The sequence below is a fragment of the Lithobates pipiens genome, unplaced genomic scaffold (genome assembly GCF_037356315.1).
Source record: "Lithobates pipiens isolate NorthernLeopardFrog02 unplaced genomic scaffold, aLitPip1_a1.2 Scaffold_3, whole genome shotgun sequence".
NCBI lineage: Eukaryota > Metazoa > Chordata > Amphibia > Anura > Ranidae > Lithobates > Lithobates pipiens.
In genome coordinates this window covers 166,859,391-166,883,505 of record NW_027507790.1, presented here as the reverse complement: position 1 = coordinate 166,883,505, position 24,115 = coordinate 166,859,391, and the positions used below count along the sequence as shown (strand labels likewise).

General features: G+C 40.8%; 1 protein-coding gene across 2 annotated transcripts in view; it reads right to left on the bottom strand.

The window, feature by feature from the left end:
* SSBP2 (single stranded DNA binding protein 2) overlaps nucleotides 1-24,115 on the bottom strand; it is a 316,146-nt gene that overhangs the window by 188,469 nt on the left and 103,562 nt on the right. For both annotated transcript variants that reach the window (XM_077462453.1, XM_077462454.1), the window contains exon 4: nucleotides 18,243-18,327. In XM_077462453.1, coding sequence (XP_077318579.1) covers nucleotides 18,243-18,327 — 85 coding nt within the window. The remainder of the gene's footprint in view (nucleotides 1-18,242; nucleotides 18,328-24,115) is intronic.

The window sequence follows — 24,115 nt, the reverse complement described above, 5'->3', positions numbered from 1 at the left end:
TAGTCGCCCCAGAACACTAGGTTACTGGTAATCTGTTTCATTTACACAGTACCCCATGGTGGTCAGGCTATGTCAGCATTAAAAAATAAAAATAAAGGTAAACTGCCTCTCTTGTATATCTTAAAGTGGAGCTAAAATTTTATTAGGCTTTGTCCACCTTTACCATTACCCCCATATTAAGTCACATTCCCCAACCCCCCACGTACCTGAATCACAGAATGTTTCTCCCTACAGTCTTCCATCTGTGTTTGGATTTGGCATGGCCACACATGGCTCTGTCTGCACAACCACACCATCCATTCACACAGATCTGTTAAACGGAAAGACTACAAGTCCCATCTTCCACGGCAGCGGGGGAACTCACAATCCCAATAGAGCATCAGTGTGGTGACGTCATTAATTATTGTTTACGTCCTCCAGTTTCATATTGGTTGGTCCGTACCACCATACGGACCTGAGGCTGGGATTTAAATAATGCAGAAGCCTATTCATTGCTCTCATTATGCACCCATCGTGTTCTGCATGCTCCAATGCAAAAATGTATTAAACGCACACTTTATTTCTTTTATTAAAGCAAGTACATTTTTTGCAAAAGGCAGACTATGCCTGCACAAACAAACACCTTCCCAAGCCTTCCCTGTTCTGGTAATTACAAATAAATATGCTTACTTACCCATATACTCTATGGTCCAACCATAGCAAAAAGAATGGCTATTCACTATTGCCAGACTGCACACATATGTAGGACAGTGGCAGAAAGACTAGAGAGATGGGTCTCCATACCATGCAAACACAGAGTGAGAAACGTTTCATGGTCTACATCTAATGCCTGTGAATTCATTTATAATTAAAATCAGTGGCTGGAATTGGAAAGGCTTATTTGTATATAGAAAATACCAATGGGTATCTCCCTAATGGTTTATTTGATGCTCCAGTGTAGTTGATCTTTAGATCAGCTTTCTGTAATCCCCTGTACAACAGTGCTGCCCAGCATTAGCAACCAATCAGATTGCTGTGCAGTGCGCTGTGCCGTCTAATAATAGGTGCTTTCTACAAGTAGGATAGGCTAGAGTCCTATTCCCACATTCTCATTAGTGTGTGCTGTTGCTCCTTTATTATCAAATCAATATGCTGGGGCTATGACCAGGAATTATTATTGGTGCTTAACTTCTCTAAAGCAGATTCACCCTTAAAAAAAAAAAAAAAAAATGGTAGAAAGGGGAGTTCCTCTTTATTGTTATATATTGAATACATTGACGTTGATTAATATATTCTTTTAGGATGAGTTTGGTTTTAAATGCTTAATGAAATAACAAAATCCACAAACAAAAAAAAAAAGGGGGGGGAGGGGAGGTCAGAGTGGGGTTCTGAGTTCCCCTTTAATTTTATATTTACAGAGTGTAGAGTGTTCTTATAATTTAAGTTTTTAATTTTAGTATTTTTCTCCAAGCCTACTTTTCAGTGGATTTATGCACTTGTAGCCTATAGCCACACCATCCTGAAAGCGCCCGTTCTTGTTTGCTCTCAGAAGCTAAGCAGGGTCAGGCCTGGTTAGTTACTTGGATGGGGGACCACCTGGGAATGGCAGGTGCTGAACTGAAGCACATATACCTCTTAACCACCAGAGGGCGGTAACACTGATTTGACATTTTAATTAGGCTTATTGCGTTTTTGGCAACTAAATAGGTATTTCTTTTTTAAACTTCATGAAATCTATTTCCCATATACATTATATGTTTCATGCACTATGTATTAATGTATATGAGAACCGGCAAGGTTTATGTATCTTTACGAGGGATTAATTTTCAATGAGTACCTTATGGGTTAAGATTATGATTATAAATACCTAAAGAGGCCATAGACCAAACTCCCTGAAGATGTCCAAACAGGACAAACCGTCCAAAGTGTGGTTTATGTGCTGACGTAATTTCCGGTAACATCATATCATTCTGTTGACATGCTGGTTTTCTACACATGCACAGCCGTGGCCATTCTTTTCTTCCTATGCAAGCCATACATACCCAGTGCCGGTTCTTATAGGCACCTATAAATGTGAGTGTGGATTTTTTTTATTTTATTTTTTTACAATATTTCTGTGTTTTAATAAAATCCAATGGTTTTACGTTATGAGATCCTCCCTGGTATTTTATTTGCAAGCATGACAGTACACCATCATCAGAAGGACTCAGAGAAATAAACCATTTTGAGACTTAGGGGTATATCCCCAAACATAAGCGCTACTGACCTGACTAGCAATAGTATTGTCCACAACTTATGGTGAGTGTCTGTCTGTATGGAAACACTGAATACACTGAAAAGTGGAGCATTTACATCTGCATGAGCACTCTTTTATTTGGGACTTTATTTACTCACTGTTAACCTTAATGTTATTTTGTGTTGCTATAGCATGTCTGTTATGGTCATGCTTTATATTTTGTCTATGAAGTTTTAGAGCAGCTTGGTTTAGCTATGGAATTATCTTTTTTTTTACCTCCTCTAAGCCTGGGTTCACACTGATGCGAATTTACAGCGGGTTTGATGTGTTTAGGAACACACAGATTTGCAGGCCATGTAAAAAGCATAGTATTCCATGGCTTTGGTTCACATCTATATGTTGCGAATTTGGTGCAAGGAAGAAGAAAAAAAAAAAAGGGGGGGGGGGGGTCATGTGCATGTTGACTGTGGGTGCGATGCAAAGTCCTATGGTACAGTGCAAATTTTATCTTCATAGGTTTCAATTGAACTTGCAGTAAACTCAAAGCACACAGTTCACATCTCTGCAAATTGTTCACTGTCTGCCTCCTAAAATTCATGGTAAATGCACTGTAAATTCGCACCTGTCCACCCTAAAATGCAACCTAGGGCAGTGATGGTGAACCTTGGCACCCCAGATGTTTTGGTTCTACATTTCCCATGATGCTCATGCACTTTGACGTGTAGTTGAGCATCATGGTAAATGTAGCTCCAAAACATCTGGGGTGCCAAGGTTCCCCATCACTGACCTAGGCTAAAGGTCTACAAACTTTAGACTTGGTAAATGGGGATACAGGAAGCAAGTGTGGCCAGAGCTGCACAGATTGACAATGGAAAGCATGTAAATATCAGTGTGATGCTACATCTGTGGCTACGGTGGCTCCAGAATAGCCCTTGGTTTTCTTGTATTCCTGTATATCACATATGTCAAACACAAGGCCGAATCCGGCCCTCCAGGCCATTTCCCGTGGTCCTCACAAATCTCCTGTAGCTGCGGAATCCCCCCCCCCCCAGTCTCCACCCCCACTTTGTCTCAGCAGTCAGCAGCAGTGAGGAGGACAGAACTCCTCCGCCAGATCCTGCTTTTGTTCATGCACTGGCAGAAAGACTCTTCTCTGCCTACCCCATCTCAGGAGTCAGCAGCAGAGGAGGACTAGCTCTGGCCCTCTTACAGACCCTGCACTTTCTACTTCCCAGTACCACTTCCAGGTTCTTCCCAGCAGCAGCACATGGTAAGGGGGTTACACTGTGACATAATGGAGGGGGGTGCTCTGAACATCTAGTCTTACAGGCCCCTTGAGGGCGACCATAATGCTGATGTGGCTGCAATGAAATGTTTGACAACCCTGCAGTATATGTACTGTTGTTGACCATAAGATACTGTATATCGTACATAGTTTATTTCCCACCTTCTATTAATTTATTTATTGGTGTATAACACACTTTTTCAAAATGTGGGCGTGTTATATGCCGATACTGCCATTTAGGCTGCCTAGGAGGGAACAGGGAGGGGGGTGGGACGAGAGCCGTCAGATTACATACAGCGAGAATCTCCTGTTTACTCAGCGGCCTCTGTAATAGGAAGTTCTGTCTCCTGGGCCGGCATCGGACCACTGTTCTGTCTATCATAGAAGCCGGTCCAGGAGGCAGGACTTTACAATAAAGAGGCCGCTGAGTAAAACAGGAGATTCTCGCTGTAATCTGACAACGCTCATCCCGCCCCCCTCCCAGGCAGCAGTAATCTGAGGTGAGGCTGCAGCTGGGCATTGATCAGGCTGCATTCATGGCAACGGTGAGGCTGAAGATGGGCACTGATCAGGCTGCATTCATGGCAATGGTGAGGCTGCAGATGGGCACTGTTCAGGCTGCATTCATGGCAATGGGGAGGCTGCAGATGGGCACTGTTCAGGCTGCATTCATGGCAACGGGGAGGCTGCAGATGGGCACTGATCAAGGTGCAATGATGGGCAATTGTGAGGCTGCAGATGGGCATTGATTAAGCTGCATTGATGGGCAATTGTGAGGCTGTAGCTGGGCACCGCTCAGGGTGCAGATGGGCAATGGTGAGGCTGCACTGATGAGCACTGATCCTTATTCTGCTTCAAAGTTCTCTATTCAAAATGAAAAGTTTTTCCCTGAAACTTCCCCCCTAAAATGAAGGTACATGTTATATGCCGATAAATACGGTATTTGCATTGTTTTGATAAAGTACATGAATGTTCTGGTCTCTTCTTCTGGTACAGATAGATGGATCTCTCGTCCTCCTTTTTTTTTGTGTCCTTCACCAAGCTGCGTCTCAGCAATCTGTTTTTAGTATGCTTTTTTGTACTACTGCTGAACTTTGGCAACGAATATACCGTTCATAAAAGTTTAAGAAACCTAACCCTTTAAATAAAAATAAAAAAAGATACATCTGTAGCAGCAGTAATAACAATACATACCTTCACTATAGAGACACCGCTACAGCCAGAAAAAAAAATAAAGCAGGCCACACACAAAAGCCGTATACAAAAGACAGCTGCATTTACAACCAATATACAGTGCAGAGAGCAAGGACACACAATACAGGCAACATTCTCTAGGACGTGCGGTTGTCTATGGATGAATGGAGATGTCAGAATTTAATACTACAGCAAACCTGAAACTCATAAATCAAAAGAGAAAAAATCCCAAATAGTCATCTATTTTTACTAAAACTACTGTGATATTCAGCAGTTCTTCCGCTGCAGTAATGCATGCAAATTGACAGCGTTGATTCCCCGGCATACATTTATGTGTCACAGTGCCAAGCTAGAGGCATCGCACCAAGTTATTGTGACTCTAGATGCAATGAGAATGGAAATGTGGCATTAGCCTGTGAAGGATATTTAAAGAGTACCTGTCTCCATCACATGGCTGTACTGGAGTCTGGACTGAATGTATAAGAGAAGCATACTCTGCTCCAATCTCTATGTAGCAGGTTTAGTTTCTTTTATTCTTATATTTTGGACATGCTTGCATGATGCGGTCAACTAAAGCAGGTACAAATATTTGTGGTTTTAACAGGAAAAACATCCCACATGTCAGCAGGACTATGTTTACTATGCTGCCAACACACTATGGCAGAACACTGGCAAGGAATAGTACATTGGTTCTGAATGATCACATGACGACAATGGTGTCACCGGAATGATCACATGACAATGGTGTCACTGGAAACCCTTTTCAAATCAGATGCCTATACAGATAATTATAGGACAGTAAGAGGTTACATAGAACCTACAAGTCCAACATAAGGCTGAGCGTCAGATACTTGCACATTCATATGAACTAGGATTATTATGTATACCAGCATACTGCATGATGTCTTTCACTGGCAAAATCTTAAGTATATAAGAGCCCTGGATAAATAGATTAAATATTGATCTGACCAGCAGAAGATAAAGTAAACCAGTGCTTATAAGCAAAGCTGGTTAAGGCTAGGTTTCCACTAGTGCGACTTTTCATGCAATTTGGTACTGAAAAAAAGCGCACATATTCGCCAGCACACCATGGATAGACAAATTTTCGTCCAAAAGGTTTAATGAAGAGAATCACATTACAAAGGAAAAGTGCAATGTTTCGGAGCAGCGCAGGACCCCTTCGTCGGGCATGTGATACGATACGGACACCAGGTCATGGGTAGAAAGAAAAGATCTAAGTGCTCACCCCTTATGTATAAGATTTAATTTCTGTGTTCAAACACAAACTACTCACATAAAGAGGATAAAAACACAGCATGTAAAGCCGACAATCGTGTTAGTTTCGTAGGGCAGCAGCGGGTGACGTCATGCGTAGCTCCTCCCCCGTACAAGTTACGTTCAACCAGAACTTCGACGTCACCGGACTCCTCTCTCCTTCCCTTCGTTAGCAGACGGAGGCACTTGGGGAAGGGGGGAGGAGTCCAGTGACGTCGATGTCCGTGACCGCATCTCCGACAGAACTCCCTGAAGGCCCGTAAGCCGGCAGAGAGGCGAGTACCGATCAAAATAATTTTGATTGATCAACAAAAATGTATCGATTAATCAAGGAATTAATCTTTAATTTCCACAGCCCTACTATAAAGGTATGGTGACGTACCTATGGGCACCTGTCTTTAAGCCCTGCTGGCAGTTTACTACCTCATATAATCACAAACTTACTTACTGTTATTCCTTTAGGACCCTTAACTCCTTCCTACACCAACACCTACTACTACCTACCAACACTTTACTGCCTGCGGGCAACTTGAAAAGTATTTGCGTTAACAAGATTCAGAAGGGGATATTATCCTAATCTTCCTATGCCAAAGTGATCACAATCTCTTGATATCACGCGGATGCGGAATTCTCTATTAACAGCTGTAAAGAACAAAAAAAAAAAAGAGAATAAAAGTAACACCTGATACTCACTCCAAATTATGGAGAGGAAAAAAAAAAAAAAAAAAAATCGAAAGTAACTGTAGTTTTAGAGAAGAACCTGCAATTCCCATTAACGAAACCAATGTCAACCACCCCAACTAATAACTGGCCTTTGCAGCAAGGAGCACATGAAAGGGTGATGCATTTCAAAAAACACAACAAACAAAAATTCCCAGCTCACTTAACAGCCAGCCTGCAACAAACCAAATTGACCCAGACTGGCTGGTAAGTGATCTGGGAATTTTTGTTTGTTGTTTTTTGACACAATAAGCCACACCAACCATAGCCATAAGCTCTTTCTCCTATATTACATTTCCACTATAAGGACTTTAGCTTGTGAGATGTTATCACTTATAGGAATGTTCTTAATTGCCAGATGACATCAATTTATAGCATTCAACGTTCCCATAGAAAAAGAGGTCAGCCTCTTTTTGTGCATCTCACGTTAACATTTTGTCATTGACAGCAGTTTCTTGGCTTATTTTCCAAGTCCTGCATTAAAAGAAACGTATAATGCTTTATATACTGTAATTTGTCCTTTTTTATATTATTTTATATACAATTAATATTAATTGTATATTATAACTACTCCCCCTCTCACACCAGTACACCCCCTATGGACTGGAGCAGTTTTTACATTTCTGCTATGGATCTGTTTATTCGGCAAGAACTCATTACTTAAGATAACAAACCAATACATATAGGGGGTTGTTTACGAAAGGCAAATCAACTTTGCACTGCAAGTGCATTTGGAAGCGCAGTCGCTGTAGATCTGAGGGGGACATGCAAGGAAAATAATAAAAAACAGCATTTTTGCTTGTACATGATTGGATGATAAAATCAGCAGAGCTTCCACTCAGATCTACAGTGACTTTACTTCCAAATGCACTTGCAGTGCATGTGAAGTGCAAAGTGGATTTGCCTTTAGTAAATCAACCCCATAGTGTGTGTGTGTGTGTGTGTGTGTGTGTGTGTGTGTGTGTGTGTGTGTGTGTGTGTGTGTGTGTGTGTGTGTGTGTGTGTGTGTGTGTGTGTGTGTGTGTGTGTGTGTTGAAAGGACAATGCATCCCTTAGATGAAAAAAGTTCTTCTCTCTGATCTGCAGATGAATAAAACAGAGTAGATACAAAACAACTATGTTACTTGGAATCTCTCTTTTCCAAATGAACAGTGTTGATAGACATGGTTCCTTTTTTGTTAGCTGCTGTTGCTAGAGTTCATGTATGTACACAGCAAATCCCGCCAACAATTGCCAGCAGCGGGGGGAGCAGCACAGGGGCAGAAAGACTGAATATGCTATACATGTACAAAAAAAAAAAAAAAAAAGAAGTCCCGCTGCTCCAGGTGACCCGGCAAGGCTGCAATCCAAGTAAACGGTCTGTAGAGTAGGAAGCAAACCCTGTCACTGCCACAGAAATTAGCATAAACAAAGAAGTCACTCCCACAAACGATGCAATTAAATTTTATTAATATCAATTAAAGCATATCACGATCGGCATATAGGCAGAGGGAGGAACATACTGACACGTTTCATACGATAAACATACTTTGTCAATACCACATCATGTACTATGTACTAGGATGATTTTTTTGGGGGGGGGGCATGTTGAGCACATCCAATGTCCTCCATTGGTTAAGCAGGTGGAGCTGTTGGCTTCTTTTTATTTATCACGTTTCCTTACTTGCTGTTGTTAAAAAAAAAAACCTGTTTACAGAATTCAGTAGCTCAAAAGTAATATAGTAAAGCAGAGATTTTTTTTCTTTTTCTTCATACAAATCCCTTGGAGGTCTTAATGACAGATGTCTACCATACTCTAACCTTCATGTTCTGAATTGTACTGTTGGCGTATTGTCTCCCTTTATATTGTAAACCGCTGCACAAACTGTTTGTGCTACATAAAAAACTGTATAATAATAATACTCTCTAATAATACTCTAATAATACTCTAATAATACTCTAATAATACTCTAATAATACTCTAATAATACTCTAATAATACTCTAATAATACTCTTTTAAATAACCAAAGGCACTCTTGGAATCCTGTGCATGTATCAATTGTGCTTTTGTGAAAAAATATAAATCTTGATAATTAATCCAAAAAACTAGAGTTTCTTCTTTAACTGGATTCATGTACACCCCTAATGCTGATGTCAACACTAGGAAACAATAGACTATTTAATCGGTTAAAAAAAAAAAAAAACTTGCGCAAAGATCTGCCAAATCTCAGCGGAAATACCCCACGGGGCACACTCCAAGAACCTGGGAAGAACACTGACCACCTGATATCACTGGGTATCTTTATCTATTCCCAATTTCTGCTGCGGTGCTTTGTTAATTCACCAACAGATCTAATGTATACTCTGGGTGCCAAGACAATCGTCAGAGTTATATTTTAAGCTCACAGCCGCAGAAGAAAAAAAAAAAAATAGCAGCATCGACTGGGATAGAGAAGAACAGATCTGTCCTCATAGCATCTAAGAATAAAACCAGAAAAGAATTGCTAACCACAGCAACAAAATGACCGGCCATGTTTAAACCGACATGTTATCCCCAGAAATCCATTTTTTTTCTATTTTCAGTGGAAAAAACAAAGCGAGTTTGATTCATATTTAGTAATCAGGTTTAATGAATTTTAAAGTTTGCTTCCTGAAATAATTACACAGCTGTATTGTTGAGAAATAATTGTTGCATGCTTTGTGGTTGCAAAAATACCGTTTAAAATTAGCAAGATACTGTTTCAGGCTTATAACACAGCACATTAAATTATCATTAGGAATAATTACAGAAAATTCAAACTATGACATTTCCCTGTCAGACAGCAACGCAATGATATACTCATTCTCTGGTTACCAGTGCTGACTCGGCAAACTCCCGACAAGGAAGAGCTTAGCTGTGCTATGGAATGTGATGTGTGCGGGAGAAGCTGCTCTGTTTCCAATGTAATTTGTTTTATTTAAAAAGCAGTGGTGCAGTCTGCACAGCGAGAAGACACAGCCAATATGAACATCATTCGAGAGCTCAGTACAGGAGAATTACTGGAAATCCTTCAAGTAAATGTATGGGGGTTTTGTACATTTTTTCGTTATTTAATATGGACAGCAATACGAGGGGGTGCTGATAAGTATTGAGCCTTACTTAGAAAATTAAGCAAGGAAGCTGTAAACTGCAGGGTGTACTGCCCAATTTCTCCATATCAAATGGTGCAAAAATCAACTACTGTATTTATTGGCGTATAACACTCACTTTTCCACCATGAAAATCGGGTGCAAATAGCCATGTGCGTGTTAAACGCCAATACTAAAATTTACATTTTTTTTCCTGAAACTTCCCTCTTAAAATGAATGTGCTTGTTATACACCTGTGCGGGTTATACGCCGATAAATACGATACTTATCATTTTAACTTTTCTTTTTTAAGTTTAAAATGAACATGGCAGCACCCCCAGAAAAATTCAATGTGGAAGAGCATAGGACCATAATCAAGTTCCTGCAAAGGTGCAAAGCAGATTTATGATGAAATGTCACAAACTTTGGGTGACAGTGCCCCTGATATGCAATGTTGGGTCGTAAATTTTAAAACTGGCCATTTCGGTGTTGAACGTGAGAAACCCAGTAGAAGGCCTGTTTCTGTCTCTGTGCCTGGAAACGTGAAAGCCACCCACGACATGATAATGGAGGACTGACGAATATCAGCCAAAAGTATTGATACACATCTGGGAATATCATGTGAAAGTGTTGGTGCCATTATTCCCCACAAATTGAGAAATGAGAAAGCTTACAGCAAAAAGTGGATCCCAAAACCTTTGACTTTTGCAGGCACAGAGACAGAAACAGGCCTTCCACTGGGTTTCTCACTTTCAACACCGAAATGGCCAGTTTTAAAATTGATGATCCAACGTTGCAAATGAAGGACGATGGTCACCCAAAGTTTGTGACAATTCATCATGGATCTGCTTCGCACCTTTCCCTTGGAGAACCAGGAACTGGATTATGGTCCTATGCTCTTCCACATTGAATTTGTCTGCTGCCATGTTCATTTTGGGCCTGAAAAAGAAAGACTAGTTAAAATCCTAGGTAGTTGACTTTTGCACCATTGCCAGTACACCCTGCAATTTACAGCTTCCTCGCTCAATTTTTTCTGGGTAAGGCTCACTACTTATCAGCACCCCCTCGTACAATAGCTTAAAATTATTTTACTAGGCTAAATATGAAATTTTACAAATATGTTTTCATTTGCCACACCAGTAGGCAGTGCTCCAGTCTTCTTTTCACATTACTCACATTATTACCTTTTAGCTATGCTGAAAGATTTCCATTGTTTATAGAACTTTATGAGCCCTCAGAACAAGGACTCGTTCCTTAGCTTAATCCAATTTTTCTGTCAGATAAATGGAGCTGCAAAATGGATCTGCAAAACATATTTAAGCTGGCCATAGGCAGATTGAAATTTGAATTTGAATATATGTATGGGCAGGCTGGTTGTTCAGTTGATACAACCAGCCTGTCAGTAACTATAGCCGCCGTCTGAATACTATAGCGCAGCGCGGGATGGATTCCCCCCCATCAACACAGTCCATGGTTGAAGGAAAGAAATTTGCATAATGTATGGCCTGCCATAGTTTATTTTTCTGCCTCTATAGCTAACCCATAATGCTCTGGGAAACATTTGTCAGGTTTTAAAATTTGTAAAACAAATGTTATTTAAACAAATATTTTTATAAACCATATACGCAAATAATAATAAGAGTCCATTCACACAGGAGCAACATTGGATCCGACTTGAAGTCGTCCCAAGTTGCCTTAAGTCGCGCAACATCATAAAATCAATGTAAGTGAATGAGAGCCGTCTTAATGCACACTACTGAAGTTGCTCCGACTTCAGAAAAGGTTCCTGTACTACTTCAATCCGACTTCTAGGCAACTGGTACCCATTGATTTCAATAGAAGTTGCCTCCAAGTCTGATCCCCTGTCTTAACTGAAGCAACTTTCCAGGAAGTAAAAATAGTTTTCTAGGCAAACCCCTCCCTCCCACAGGGCTGATTATTATGTGATTGGCCACTGGCAAAGTCCCCTGTCCTGGAAGCAACTTCAAGTTAGCCTCAAGTCGTGCTGTGATTCATACTCAAGTCGTGTCCAAGTTGCCTCCCAAAGTCTCGCTCAAAGTCGTGTTGCCCCTGTGTGAATGGACCCTAACATTTAATCTTCCAATATCTAGATATGAGCTGCCTGGCAGCTGAAAGAGTCAAGCCTTTTGAGATCAGACAGACCCCAGTAAGATAGATAAAGGAGGCAATTTTAGGGGAGGGAGGGAGAGACTCATTGTAACTCTCATTATCTGAAAATTTTTGCTCCAAATTGAATAGATCAAATCACATTCCCACCAAATGTGCAAATATGACCCCCTGCTTCTGTTGCAAGGCCAACACCCATCGGGAGTTGCAGGTAAAATACGGTGCAAAGGGATTGGGTCCCTATATCAACTGGATATCAATTAGTAGATTTTTTCCAGGGCAAAGCAAGAAATGGAGGACTAGACTGCTTTCTTTTATTTGTCTCTCTACTAGTCCAACACTTTCCCGGACAGCCCCATTGGCCAATAGTGGGGATTTTGAAAGGAGGAAGTAGAGGGTGCAGATGTGCTTGAAAGTGTCCATTACATAGTGGCAGTGTGGTGACACGTTTAGAAACACCACGTCTAATTAACAGATCTCTAAATACACAAAGAACCTCAAAACACCATTATTTTTTTTAAAGGAGCTGTAAAAGTCATAAGGTTTTTAATCTTAATGCATTCTATGCATTATGATAAAAAGCCTTCTGTGTGTAGCAGCCCTCCCTCAGCCCCCCTATAACCTGAGCCTCATCTCTGTCCACCAATCCCTCAGCCATCCGAGACTCTCCCTCCTGATTTGCTGAGACACAGCAGCAGCGCCATTGGCTCCTGCTGCTGTCAATCAAAGCCAGTTAGCCAATCAGGAGAGATGGGGGGGCGAAGCCAAACGGAGCTGCAGCTCGGTTCGGTGCCCCCATACCAAGCTGCTTGCTGTGGGGGCATTCAATATCAACAGGAGGGAGGGGCCAGGGGCAGCAAAGAGGGACCCGAGAAGGAGAGGATCCAGGCTTGCCCGCGCAAAACCCCTGCACAGAGCAGGTAAGTATAACGTGTTTGTTATTGTAAAAAAAGAAAAAAGAAAGGGGGAGACTTTACAATCACTTTAAACTTCCCCCCTAAAAGTAAAATGGACTGAACAAGTACCAGATACAGTTACCATGTGAAGTACAACACACATAAAGTAAACACAAACTTCCTTTGCATCCCCTGAGTGAGCCAAAATTCTACATTTGTGTCTCACGTGATCCCCCTTCCAGACACTGCAGCTCACAGCGGGAGGTATTAGCAACAGAGGTAGCGTTGTGCCAACTGCTTCCTGGATTGACAACTTGATCTGGCCAGGTGCTGATAGATGAGCTACAGCCTTCTGAATCAGCAATGTCAATGATGATAACCACACTCTCTGCAACAGCTTTTCATCCATAATGAAGCACAAGTAGAGGCAGCCTACGTAAGGGTGACAACACTGCTCAGAGTTCAAGAGCAGTGCAGCATCATTGCAACACTATCAGAGGAACCTACATAAGACCCCTTAAACACTGGGGCCACAGCCACATTAGCGCTAAAGCTGTGCTCATTTTAGCGGAGCTTTAGCGCTATTTAAGCAGCACTTTTCGGCCGCTAGCAGGGAGATTTTTAACCCCAAAGAAGAGCTTACAAATTCCAGTGGTGCTTCGGACGCGCTTTTTAGGCACTTCATGAAAGTGCTGGGCCATTCATTCCAAATACAAATACAGCGCTCCCAAACCGCCCCAAAGATGCTGCTTGCAGCACTTTTTGGAACGTCCCGCAAGCGCACCACCCCAGTGTGAAAAGTCACATTTTAATGAATGGGAGGCGGTTATCAGGCGCTTAGCAGAGGCCATTTCCAGCGTGAAAGCGCCTGAAAACCACCCCAATGTGAAAGGGGTCTAATACAGGCCATACATGGTCGAATTTTGAACACATTTTCTTTTCAAAATCAGAACTTTTTTTTTTTTTGTGATCCGATGATGCCACCATTGATTTTCGAAATCCGGCAGACCAAGCCTTCAAATTTCACCTCATTTTGCTACAGAAAAGAATTTGTGGCCGTGAATCTTCTTTTCTCTCCGTTATGCAGGCCATACATGGTCGAATTCAAGCAAATTTTCTTTTCAAAATCAGAAAGTTCTTTTTTTTGTGATCCGATGATGCCACCATTGATTTTTTGAAATTCGGCCGACCAAGCCTTCAATTTCACCTCATGTTGCTACAGAAAAGAATTTTCGTGATGGGGAATCTTCTTTTCTCTCCGTAAATTTTCTTTTCTTATTACATTTCTCGCACAATTCTCCCATCATTGATTAGAATATCGTTTGTTTTTCCAAAAATTTCCAACATGTCCGAGTCCTCAAATTTTATTTCCGCGCGAAAATCGGCTGTTGTTGCAGCCCACAAATGGTGCGAAATTCATACGAAAATTCTTGGATACGATTTTAGAAAGAAAATTCTTTCAAAATTCGAACCGTGTATGGCTGGCATAAAATTTTCTTTTCTTATTACATCTCTTGCACAATTCTCCCATCATTGATTAGAAAATCTTTTGTTTCTCAAAAAATTTCCAACATGTCCGATTCCTCAAATTTGATTTCCGTACGAAAATCTGCGGTTGCTGCAGCCCACTAATGGTGCGAAATTCGTACAAAAATTCTTAGATACGATTTTCGAAAGAAAATTCTTTCGAAATTCGAACCATGTATGGCCGGCATTAGATGGAGTTCCCCCACAGGTGCTGATGCACTAATTATTAAGTGCTCTAGCAAATATTTAATTAAAAGTGAAGCCAAGGTTAAACTTGATGAACCAATTAACACAATACCAGAAAACAAATACAGAATAATATCAAGAAAGATATGACTAAAAATAAAATAATTTATAAAACATAAAATATTCCAAACCCAATGTAGAAAACAAGCTTCAGCCATAGTAGTTTTGGATAGAGCAGGGGAAGTTTAGCGCCCCGTCAGGTTTTTATTGCTCTAGAACAGGTGATGGCAGGGTGCTGGACACATTTTTACTTGAAAGGTGGACAAAGTCTTTTCTAAAATCTCCAAATGAAAATCTTGATAGTCTTTAACTGTTCAACTGGTGACAAAAAGAAAAGCAAAAGGACAGCCAAAGTGTTTTGGGGACCACAAAATCCCCCTTCATCGAAAATGAAGAAAAATTGTAGCTAGAAACTACACATAATAATATAAAAAGAATAGTAAACAGCAAAAAAATATGACTGACAAAAATAATTAGGTTTGCCTATGAGTAAACGCCTTAAAAATTGTTGATCAGATAAAATAAGTTATACACCTTTGAGTCGGTGCTACTACCATTCTTTTTTGTGAATCTTTTCTAGCAGCAATTTTGCTTCATTGTCATATTTTTATCCTCTCTCTTTAGCACTGATGAAGAGGGAGTTTGTGGTCGTAAAAATGGATGGGCAAGTCTTTGCTTTTCTCGCTGTCACCAGTTGAACGATTAAAGATTTTGGATTTTTGTTTGGAGATTTTATTGACCAACTACCCAGGTTTTTATTGCCATCTGTGTCGCTGTTAGGTTGGTTCATTCTCTCTGTCCTGGTGACTCGAACAAACAAACTAAATAAACTTCTGGATGGAACACAGGTTTTAGGCAAAATACAATTGATCAAATCCTGCTTATCGTTAGCCAACTCAAAGCATATAATCTAATCACACGGCAATACGTTTTTCCATAATAAACAGAACAAACAATAAAAAGTCAAAAACATAAAAAAACGAACAAACTCCAAAATCCATAAAGTTTACAAACAAAATACACAATGAACATGAAACAATTTTTTACACAACAAATGATAATCAAACTCAGAATACATGTTCTTTCATTCTCAAGCTTTTATTAAAACTATAATGATATATTGTTGTGATCTCCGATAACCACTAACACTGACTGAAATTAGAATTATTGCCCATTAGTTTCTTAGAATTCTTTACATTATTTTAAAAGGTCAATCCAACTAAAATTGATCTCCAATATTTGGCTGATGCCGACTAGCTGAATCACTCATCACCTACCCATATCTCTAAGGTACCTTGCATGATACCTGCACCTACGTTCTTAGGTCTGATAACCTCCTGCAGCGACTTCTAATTTCAGTTTATTTTAAGTGACAGGGGTATAGGAGTAAGGATGTCCTTAGACCACTTGATAAAAGCAAGCAATGCTCCTTATTTTCATATTGCTTATGATTGCCCAATTCTGCAAGTAGGCAATAATGATAAATGTCTGCCAATCAAAGTCACTTGAAATGTTCCAGTGTGTGGAAAAATCCCTACGGAAGCATCACTCTACTATGAAGACGAGAGAAGGAGCAGATGAAAAGTGTATGCGTTTCTGTCAGCATCTGGAAAAAAAATTCCATGTTCTGATGCTTGTCCAAGGACAGACAACGCCCTCAATATCTGCTCATCTGTGGGCAGCCTAAGGCCGCGTACACACGAGCGGACTGTCTGACGGACTTGGTCCGCTGAAACGTGTTTCAGCGGACAATCCGCTCGTGTGTGGGCTTCAGCTGACTTTTTCAGCGAACAGTCTGGCGGACTAAGTCTTTCGGAATTTCCGTAATATTGTCCGTCCAAACTTGGTTTCAGCGGACAGTCTGCTCGTGAGTAGGCAAGTTGGACGGACTAAGTATGGCACATGCTCAGAAAGGATTTACACGGCCGAAGGTTGCATTGCAGTGTATTGGACGTCGTATTTCTAGTCCCGTCGTACGTGCTGTACACGTCATCGCGCAAGCTTTCAGCGGACTGTCTGTTTGTCGTGTGTGGTCAAGTCCGTTCATTCAAAAGTAGGACGGACTGTCTGTCGGATTGTCTGACGGACTTAGTTGGACGGATAGTCCGCCCGTGTGTACGCGGCCTAAGATTATGGTTAAAGAAGTGGAGCAATGTACAGCAGGCATACATCACTAAGATAAAATAAGACAGTAGGTGAGTTTGTCGCCTTCCATTGCCTGGCAAATGTAATTGGGTTTGGGGTACACTAGTCCTTAACTGTGCTAATTCTACAATATGACTACTGTGGTTCTAAAGCCTTCATGTTTTTTACTTTACTGCGTTCTATGCATTTGGGTATAAAACCTTCTGTACTGCAGCATTCCTGTACTACCATTGGCCCCAGCATGCTCTGTGTCAATAGACAAATACAGGGCAGCTAGGGAGCAAGCCTGAGTGGGTACCCGCATTGAAAGTAGCACTCGTCGGAGAGGAGGGGCCTAGAGTGCTGGCGGGGAATCCAGAAGAGGATTGAGGCTGCTCTGTGCAAAAGCATTGCACAGAGCAGGTAAGTATGACATGTTTGTTATTTTAGAAAAAAAAAAAGGGGGGGGGGGGGTTAATGTCACTTTAGGTGTGGAGAGTTCTACTATAGAATAGAAGTCAGTAGGTGAGTTGGCCCCCTTCCATTGCCTGAAAAATGTAATTGGGTTTGGGGCACACTAGCCCTTAACTGTGCTAACTCTAGCGCATGGCCACTTAGTCTTTAAAGGATAAGTTCACCTTTCATAACATGTTACACCCATATTCAGGGTGTAATATGTAACATGTTACTGTAGCACCGGCAGCAGACTTTGAGGCGCCTCACCGATTCCTAAAAGCAGTTCCTGCTCTACGTTTGGCAACTTCGGGGGGCGATTTCAATAGAAATCAGTGCAGGAACCAGCACAGAGGTCTCTGAGATTGCTCCTGAAGTTGGACTGAAATGTGGGTTTGAAATTGTGTGAGTTCAGCTGAACTCAAATGATTTCAAACCCACCTTCAGGCTGGGTTCACACTGATACTACACGACAGTCATACGACTGTCATCCTACTTTGCTCTGCGACATCGGTCCTACATTGCTCCTACATCCATCCGACTTGAATGAACAGGATACTATTTTGATCCGACTTTTTGCTAGTACGACTTGTCCTTTGACCAATCAAAATAATCCCAGTGTGACATAAATTCCTTTTGCTGCTGTTGTAATCACCATGTCAGATGTCACAAGTCAGATGGCTAGGACAAGGATCCTACTTTGATCTGACTTCAATGATATTTAATGGGCTGAAGTATGACCAAAGTCGCACCAAAGTAGTGCAGGAACCTTTTTCACTTGTGTCAGACCAGTTATGATGGCTCTTATAGGGAACCAGGCTATAGCTTCTAAATTCAGCTTGTTCAATCAAGCTAAAAAAAACAAACAAAAAAAAAAAAAAAACCTGGAAGCTGATTGGTTTCTATATATAGTTGCACCAGATTTTGCACTCTCCCATTTTAGTAATTCAACCCTCATACCTCTATGAATGCGTGAACATAGTATGCACAATTTGCAGTCATAGCTTTCATACAATTGTGACTGCCCACAGTAGTCAGAAGCCTTATTACCAAGGGAAAAAACAAAGAAAGCTACGGAAACCAATCACTCACGTAGTCATGAAAGGCTTTTGCTTCACTTGAATGTTCACAGGTTTCCCGTCTCTCTGGAGCAGCACAATACAGATCCCAAAATACACTGTAAATGAGAAAAGATGATAGCAGAAATTAAACGTGTCTGTAAATGAATGCTTGATTAGACAATCACCCAAACATGCCAACAATTTGCTGTGCCAATGCAACAGAAAGATCACTCTATAAAGGAAGTGTACCATCTGAACTACCAATATAAAATATAGTCCGCTTCAGTCTGAAAATAAAAAGGTCTTCATGATCAATGTACACGTGTAATGAGAAATACAAGTGGGCTACTATTTCTGGCTTTATTCGGAAAATGCTCCTTGCCTGGCTGTCCTTGGTTTTTATATTTTCCAAAAGGTTAACACCTTGCTTACCTAAGAATACTATGAATAAGGTACTAGTGCGCCCAATCTCAAATGAAACAAACCTCAACTAAACTACCTAAAACGAAAGACGCCAACATAAATAATGATCTCCACACTATCTAGTAAAATGTAAAAAAGGTTATGTAGCGCTGCCTTTTTGAAATACCTACTAAATATCATAAATCAATATCTGTACATATATATAAATAAATGTGCAAATCTCAAAATGCTGTACATCAATGCATGTGCAAACACAAGAGTGCAAAAATTATCACAATACTTAAAGTGCAAAGTCGCATAAAACATGAATAGACAGTCCAATATTATAAAATGTGCAAATATAACAAACAAAAAAATGTGACAAAATCACAGTGCAAAAGTAGCAAAAAAGAAAAACAAAAGAAAGTCCATGTGCAATGTAAAGTGTTCAAAAAATATTCCAGTGCTGTCCAATAGCTGAATATCCAGTAGTGACAGTTTAACAATAATCATGCAATGTTGTCACAGGTGCAAACATGCTCCACAGATACAACGCTCCACCTTCAGTGCTCAAACAGTGCATTTTTATATTTTGTTAATAAATTTAAAACAGGTAATTTTTCTCCTTCATTGATGTACGCTGATGAGGCGGCACTGATGGGCGCTAATAGGTGACATTGGAGGGCACTGATGGGTAGCACCGAATGGCACTAATAGGTGGCATGATGGGTGGCAGTGATGGGCACTGATCGGCACTGGTTGGTGACACTGATGGGCATTGATAGGTGGCACTTGTGGGCACTGATAGGTGGCACTGATTTCTGGCACTTACTATGGGCACTGAAAGGCGGTACTGGTGGGCACATATGTGGCTCTTCCTCGTCGGGACCAATGTCCTTTCAAACAGAAGCTGGTTATCAGCTTTTTTTCTCCTCACGCTGTCAGCATGAGAAGAAAAGGAAAATGATTACCGAGCCTCTGTTTATATCACGTGATCAGCTGTCATTGGCTGACAGCTGATCAACTGGTAAGGGGCCAGGATCGGCCCCTTACTCTGATCTGTGATCACCCGAGTCTCTTTGACTCAGGTGATCACAGCACGCGCTGTGCAGCACCCTTAAGGGTGGCGTGGCGAGCCTGCAAAGGGAAGGACATCAATAGACATCCTTCCGGCACAGCAGATGCACGCTGTAGCTGTCATTCGGCTATAGCGCGGATCTGAGGCGGTTAATATTGCAATAACTGTCCCTGAAGAGAAGTCACCACACCACATCCCCATATATTGAAACTAACAAGCAATTTTTTATGCAAATGCGGCTGCTAAGGTATTGACTTTGACAAGTACCTGCTACTCCACTAGATCGCCGCATCAATCTGAGCGGATGTTGCCCCCCCCCCCGTCTTCTGGGACACATCACAGGTCAGAGAAGACTACGGGACCAATCACAAAGCGCAGCATGGCTTGCATGTGTGCAGTTGGAAGATGGTGAATATGCCAGTGCCTGCACACAAAGCCAATTAAAGATGGTCTCGGGTGAGGACATCACTGGATACAGGGGCAGGTAAGTGTCCTTATATTAAAAATCAGCAGCTACATTATTTGTACCTGCTGATTTAATTTTTTGGGAGGAGACTGGAGCTCCTCTTAAAGGGGTTGTAATAGCAGAAGGTTTTTATCTTAATGCATTAAGATAAAAAGCCTTCTGTGTGCAACAGCCCCCTTAACACTTACCCGAGGTCCCTCTCAGTCCACAAGTGTCTCAGCCATCGGAGATTCTTCTTCCTGATTGGCTGAGACACATCAGCGGCGCCACTGGCTCCCACTGCTGTCAATCAAAGTCAGATAGCCAATCAGGGGAGAGAGGAGATGGGGCCGGGTCAGGGCTCCATGTCTGAATGGACACAGTGTGACTAAGTTTGGTGCCCCCATAGAAAGCTGCTTGTTGTGGGGGCACTGAACAAGGAGGGAGGGGCCAAGAGCACAGCAGAGGGACCGAAGAAGAAGAGGATCTGGGCTGCTCTGTGCAAATCCATTGCAACAGAGAGCAAGTATAACATGTTTGTTATTTTTATAGGGAAAAAAAAGCGAGACTTTACAATCACTTTAAACCCTTCCCTACCAGTTGTACTGCGCCAGGTTGGCTGCCCTGGGCAAACCAAGATAACTGTACGTCGATTCGCCTTTTGACCACTAGGCAGAGGCAGAGGCAGAATGGAGATCTGTCAATGTAAACAGACAGACCTCCGTGCTGTCAGGGGTAAGTAGAGCGATTGTTGTTCAAGTATGAACAACAATCGCTCTCCTCACCCAGTCAGTCTCCTCCCCCTACAGTTAGAATCACTCCCTAGGGAACACAGTTAATCCCTTGATCTCCCCCTAGTGTAAACCCCTTCCCTGCCAGTGAAATTTACACAGTAATCAGTGCACTTTTATAGCACTGATCGCTGTATAAATGCCAGTGGTCCCAAAAATGTGTCAAAAGTGTCCGATCTGTCCACCATAATGTCACAGTCCCGATACTGATGACTGCTTACTAGTAAAAAAAAATAATAATAATAAAAATGCCATAAATATTTCCCCTATTTTGTAGATGCTATAACTTTAGGGCAAACCAATCAATATACATTTTTTGAGATTTTTATTACCAAAAATATGTATATGAATACACGCTGGCCTAAACTGAGAAAAAAAAATATATATATATTTTTTTAAATTGGGGCTATTTATTATAGCAAAAAGCACAAAATATTGTATTTTTTTCAAAATTGTCGCTCTTTTTTTGCTTATAGCGCAAAAAAAAAAAAAACACAGAGGTGATCAAATACCGGCAAAAGAAAGCTCTATTTATGGGGGAAAATAAAGGACATAAATTTTGTTTGGGTACAATATTGCACGATGGCACAATTGTCAGTTAAAGCGACGCAGTGCCGTATTGCAAAAAATGGCCTGGTCATTAAGGGGGCAAATCTTCTGGGGCTGAAGTGGTTAATGTGATGATTGCTTGCATCATTATTATATACAGCATATACCTTCTGATGAAGAAGACTAAGTTCTGAAAAAATGGCAAGCTATCAGCATATTCTGGACACTACAGAATATATAAAATTATACAGTGGATGGGTGAAGGGAAGATGAATAGAGGTAGGTGCTGTGTTATCCTCTACTGTATCAATAACATATTATCCTTTATGGAAGTACATGGTTTAAATATGTTTTTATATTTACATTAAACAATAAAATTGATATTTTATAAAAATGATTATAACGTTGTGGAATAACGAATGACAAATGAAAAAGTCCTATTGTATATGAATTGTTTGTTCTTCAGTCAATATTTTTGAGTCACAAACCTGGGACAAGCATGTAGAGCATAGAAATTATCTTTTTTTTTCGAAACTTTTTTTTTTTTTTTATATATATATAATTACATTTTTCACAAAAGGACAGAGGTAAAGTGCTTATATCAACATATCAAAACAGACACGTATAAAGATGGCTTATAAAGAGATCTGCCAGGTAGAGATGAAAGAATTTTTTTGATACTTTTTTTCTTACTGTAAATTACAAAGCACCAATGGCAAAGCATTAGCAGTACAGCCAGGCAAATAGCATTTTTAGAATAAGGGTCCTGTCACATGGGCGTTCCGTATGTCTGTTTTTCTTCCATCCATTGGCGGATAAAAAATGGACAAACATGTATGTCTATGGGCTAGGCGACATTAGCGGATGATCATCTGCTGTCATCTGCCCCCCGTTAACCACTTCAGCCCTGGAAGGATTTACCCCCTTCCTGACCAGAGAATTTTTTGCAATTCGGCACTGCGTCACTTTAGCTGACAATTGCGTGGTCATGAGACATTGTACCCAAACAACATTTTTTTTTCTTTTGGTGGTATTTGATCACCTCTGCGGTTCTTATTCTTTGCGCTATAAATAAAAAAAGAAAATTCTGGAAAAAAAAATTTTTTTTACTTTTTGCTATAAATAAATAAATATTCCCAAAAAATATTTAAAAAACTAAATTTCTTCAACAGTTTAGGCCGATATGTATTCTTCTACATATTTTTGGTAAAAATCACTATAAATGTATATTAATTGGTTTGTGCAAAATTTATAGTGTCTACAAAATAGAGGATAGATTTATGGCATTTTTAGTACGAATTTTATTTTTTTACTAGTAATGGCAGCGATCTGCGATTTTTATCGGGACAAGGACGGCGGACAGATCGAACACTTTTGACACTATTTTGGGACCATTGACATTTACACAGCAATTAGAGCTACAAATAGCCACTGATTACTGTATAAATGTCACTGGCAGGGAAGGGGTTAAACACTGGGGGGGGGGGGCGCGATTGAGGGGTTAAGTGTATTCCCTCAGCATGTTCTAACTGTAGGGGGATGGGCTCACTACAACATGACAGGGACCACTGCTCCTGATCACTGGGAGCAGTAGATCCCTATCATGTTGCCAGGCAGAACAGAGAAATGCCTTGTTCTACATCTCACCGTTCCACCTCTCCTCGCCGCAAACGCGAGCCACCGGTGAACATAGAGTTTTGTGGAACCTGTGCGCATGCTCCTGCGGCGCACGCGTGTGTGCACTAGGCGGAAAATTCAAAGGGATGTATGGGTATGCCCTTTTGCCTGCCCGTACCATTCTGCCAATGTAAATGGGCGTGCGGCGGTCGGCAGGTGGTTAATTAAAAATTTTTGAGATGGAAGAAAACCCTATTATTGTTCCATTTAAAAAAACGGAACAGTTGGAAAAACGGATGTTAGCGGATGATATCCGCTTTTCACCCAAAAAATATGGGCGTTCAGTTTTAGTTCAGTTCAGTCACTTTTTTTTTGTAAAAAAAAAAAAAAAAAAAAAAAAAAGTGATGAAAAACAGATGTCAGCAGACATGAAAACGTAAAAATTGACATCCATATCCGTTTTTGATCCGTTTTTTTTTTTTTTTACCAAAAAAGTGACTGAACTGAAAAACTGAACGCCCGTGTGAACGGACCCTAAGGCCTGGTTCACACCTATGCATTTTTTAGTGCATTTTCAGTTTTTGAGACACACTACATTTGCCATGGTTTCCTATGGCTCTAGTTCACATCTTTGCATTTTATGGAAAGGGCCAAGGATTTTTTCCTGGTTTTTGGTTCCATAGACTTCAACAGATCAGAAATGTGTATTGAGAAAAAATGCAAAATGCACCTGGAATATGAAAACTGCAACCTGCATAGGTGTGAATAGACGTTATATTTCCTCCCTTTTAAGACAGGAGTACTTTAAAATCTGCGTATACACAAGGCTATTTTTGGTGATTGCTGGCTGGATAAATGAACCAACGTCATGTTCTATCCCTTGGGGACGGAGATGTGACCGCCTTCATTGTCATCCCCCACTTCCTGCATCGGACTTGTTACTGTTCTATATTATTGTTCTTTGCACTGTCTGCAAATAAACATTGGTACATCAAAAGGTAATTTTAGATACTATAATAAAA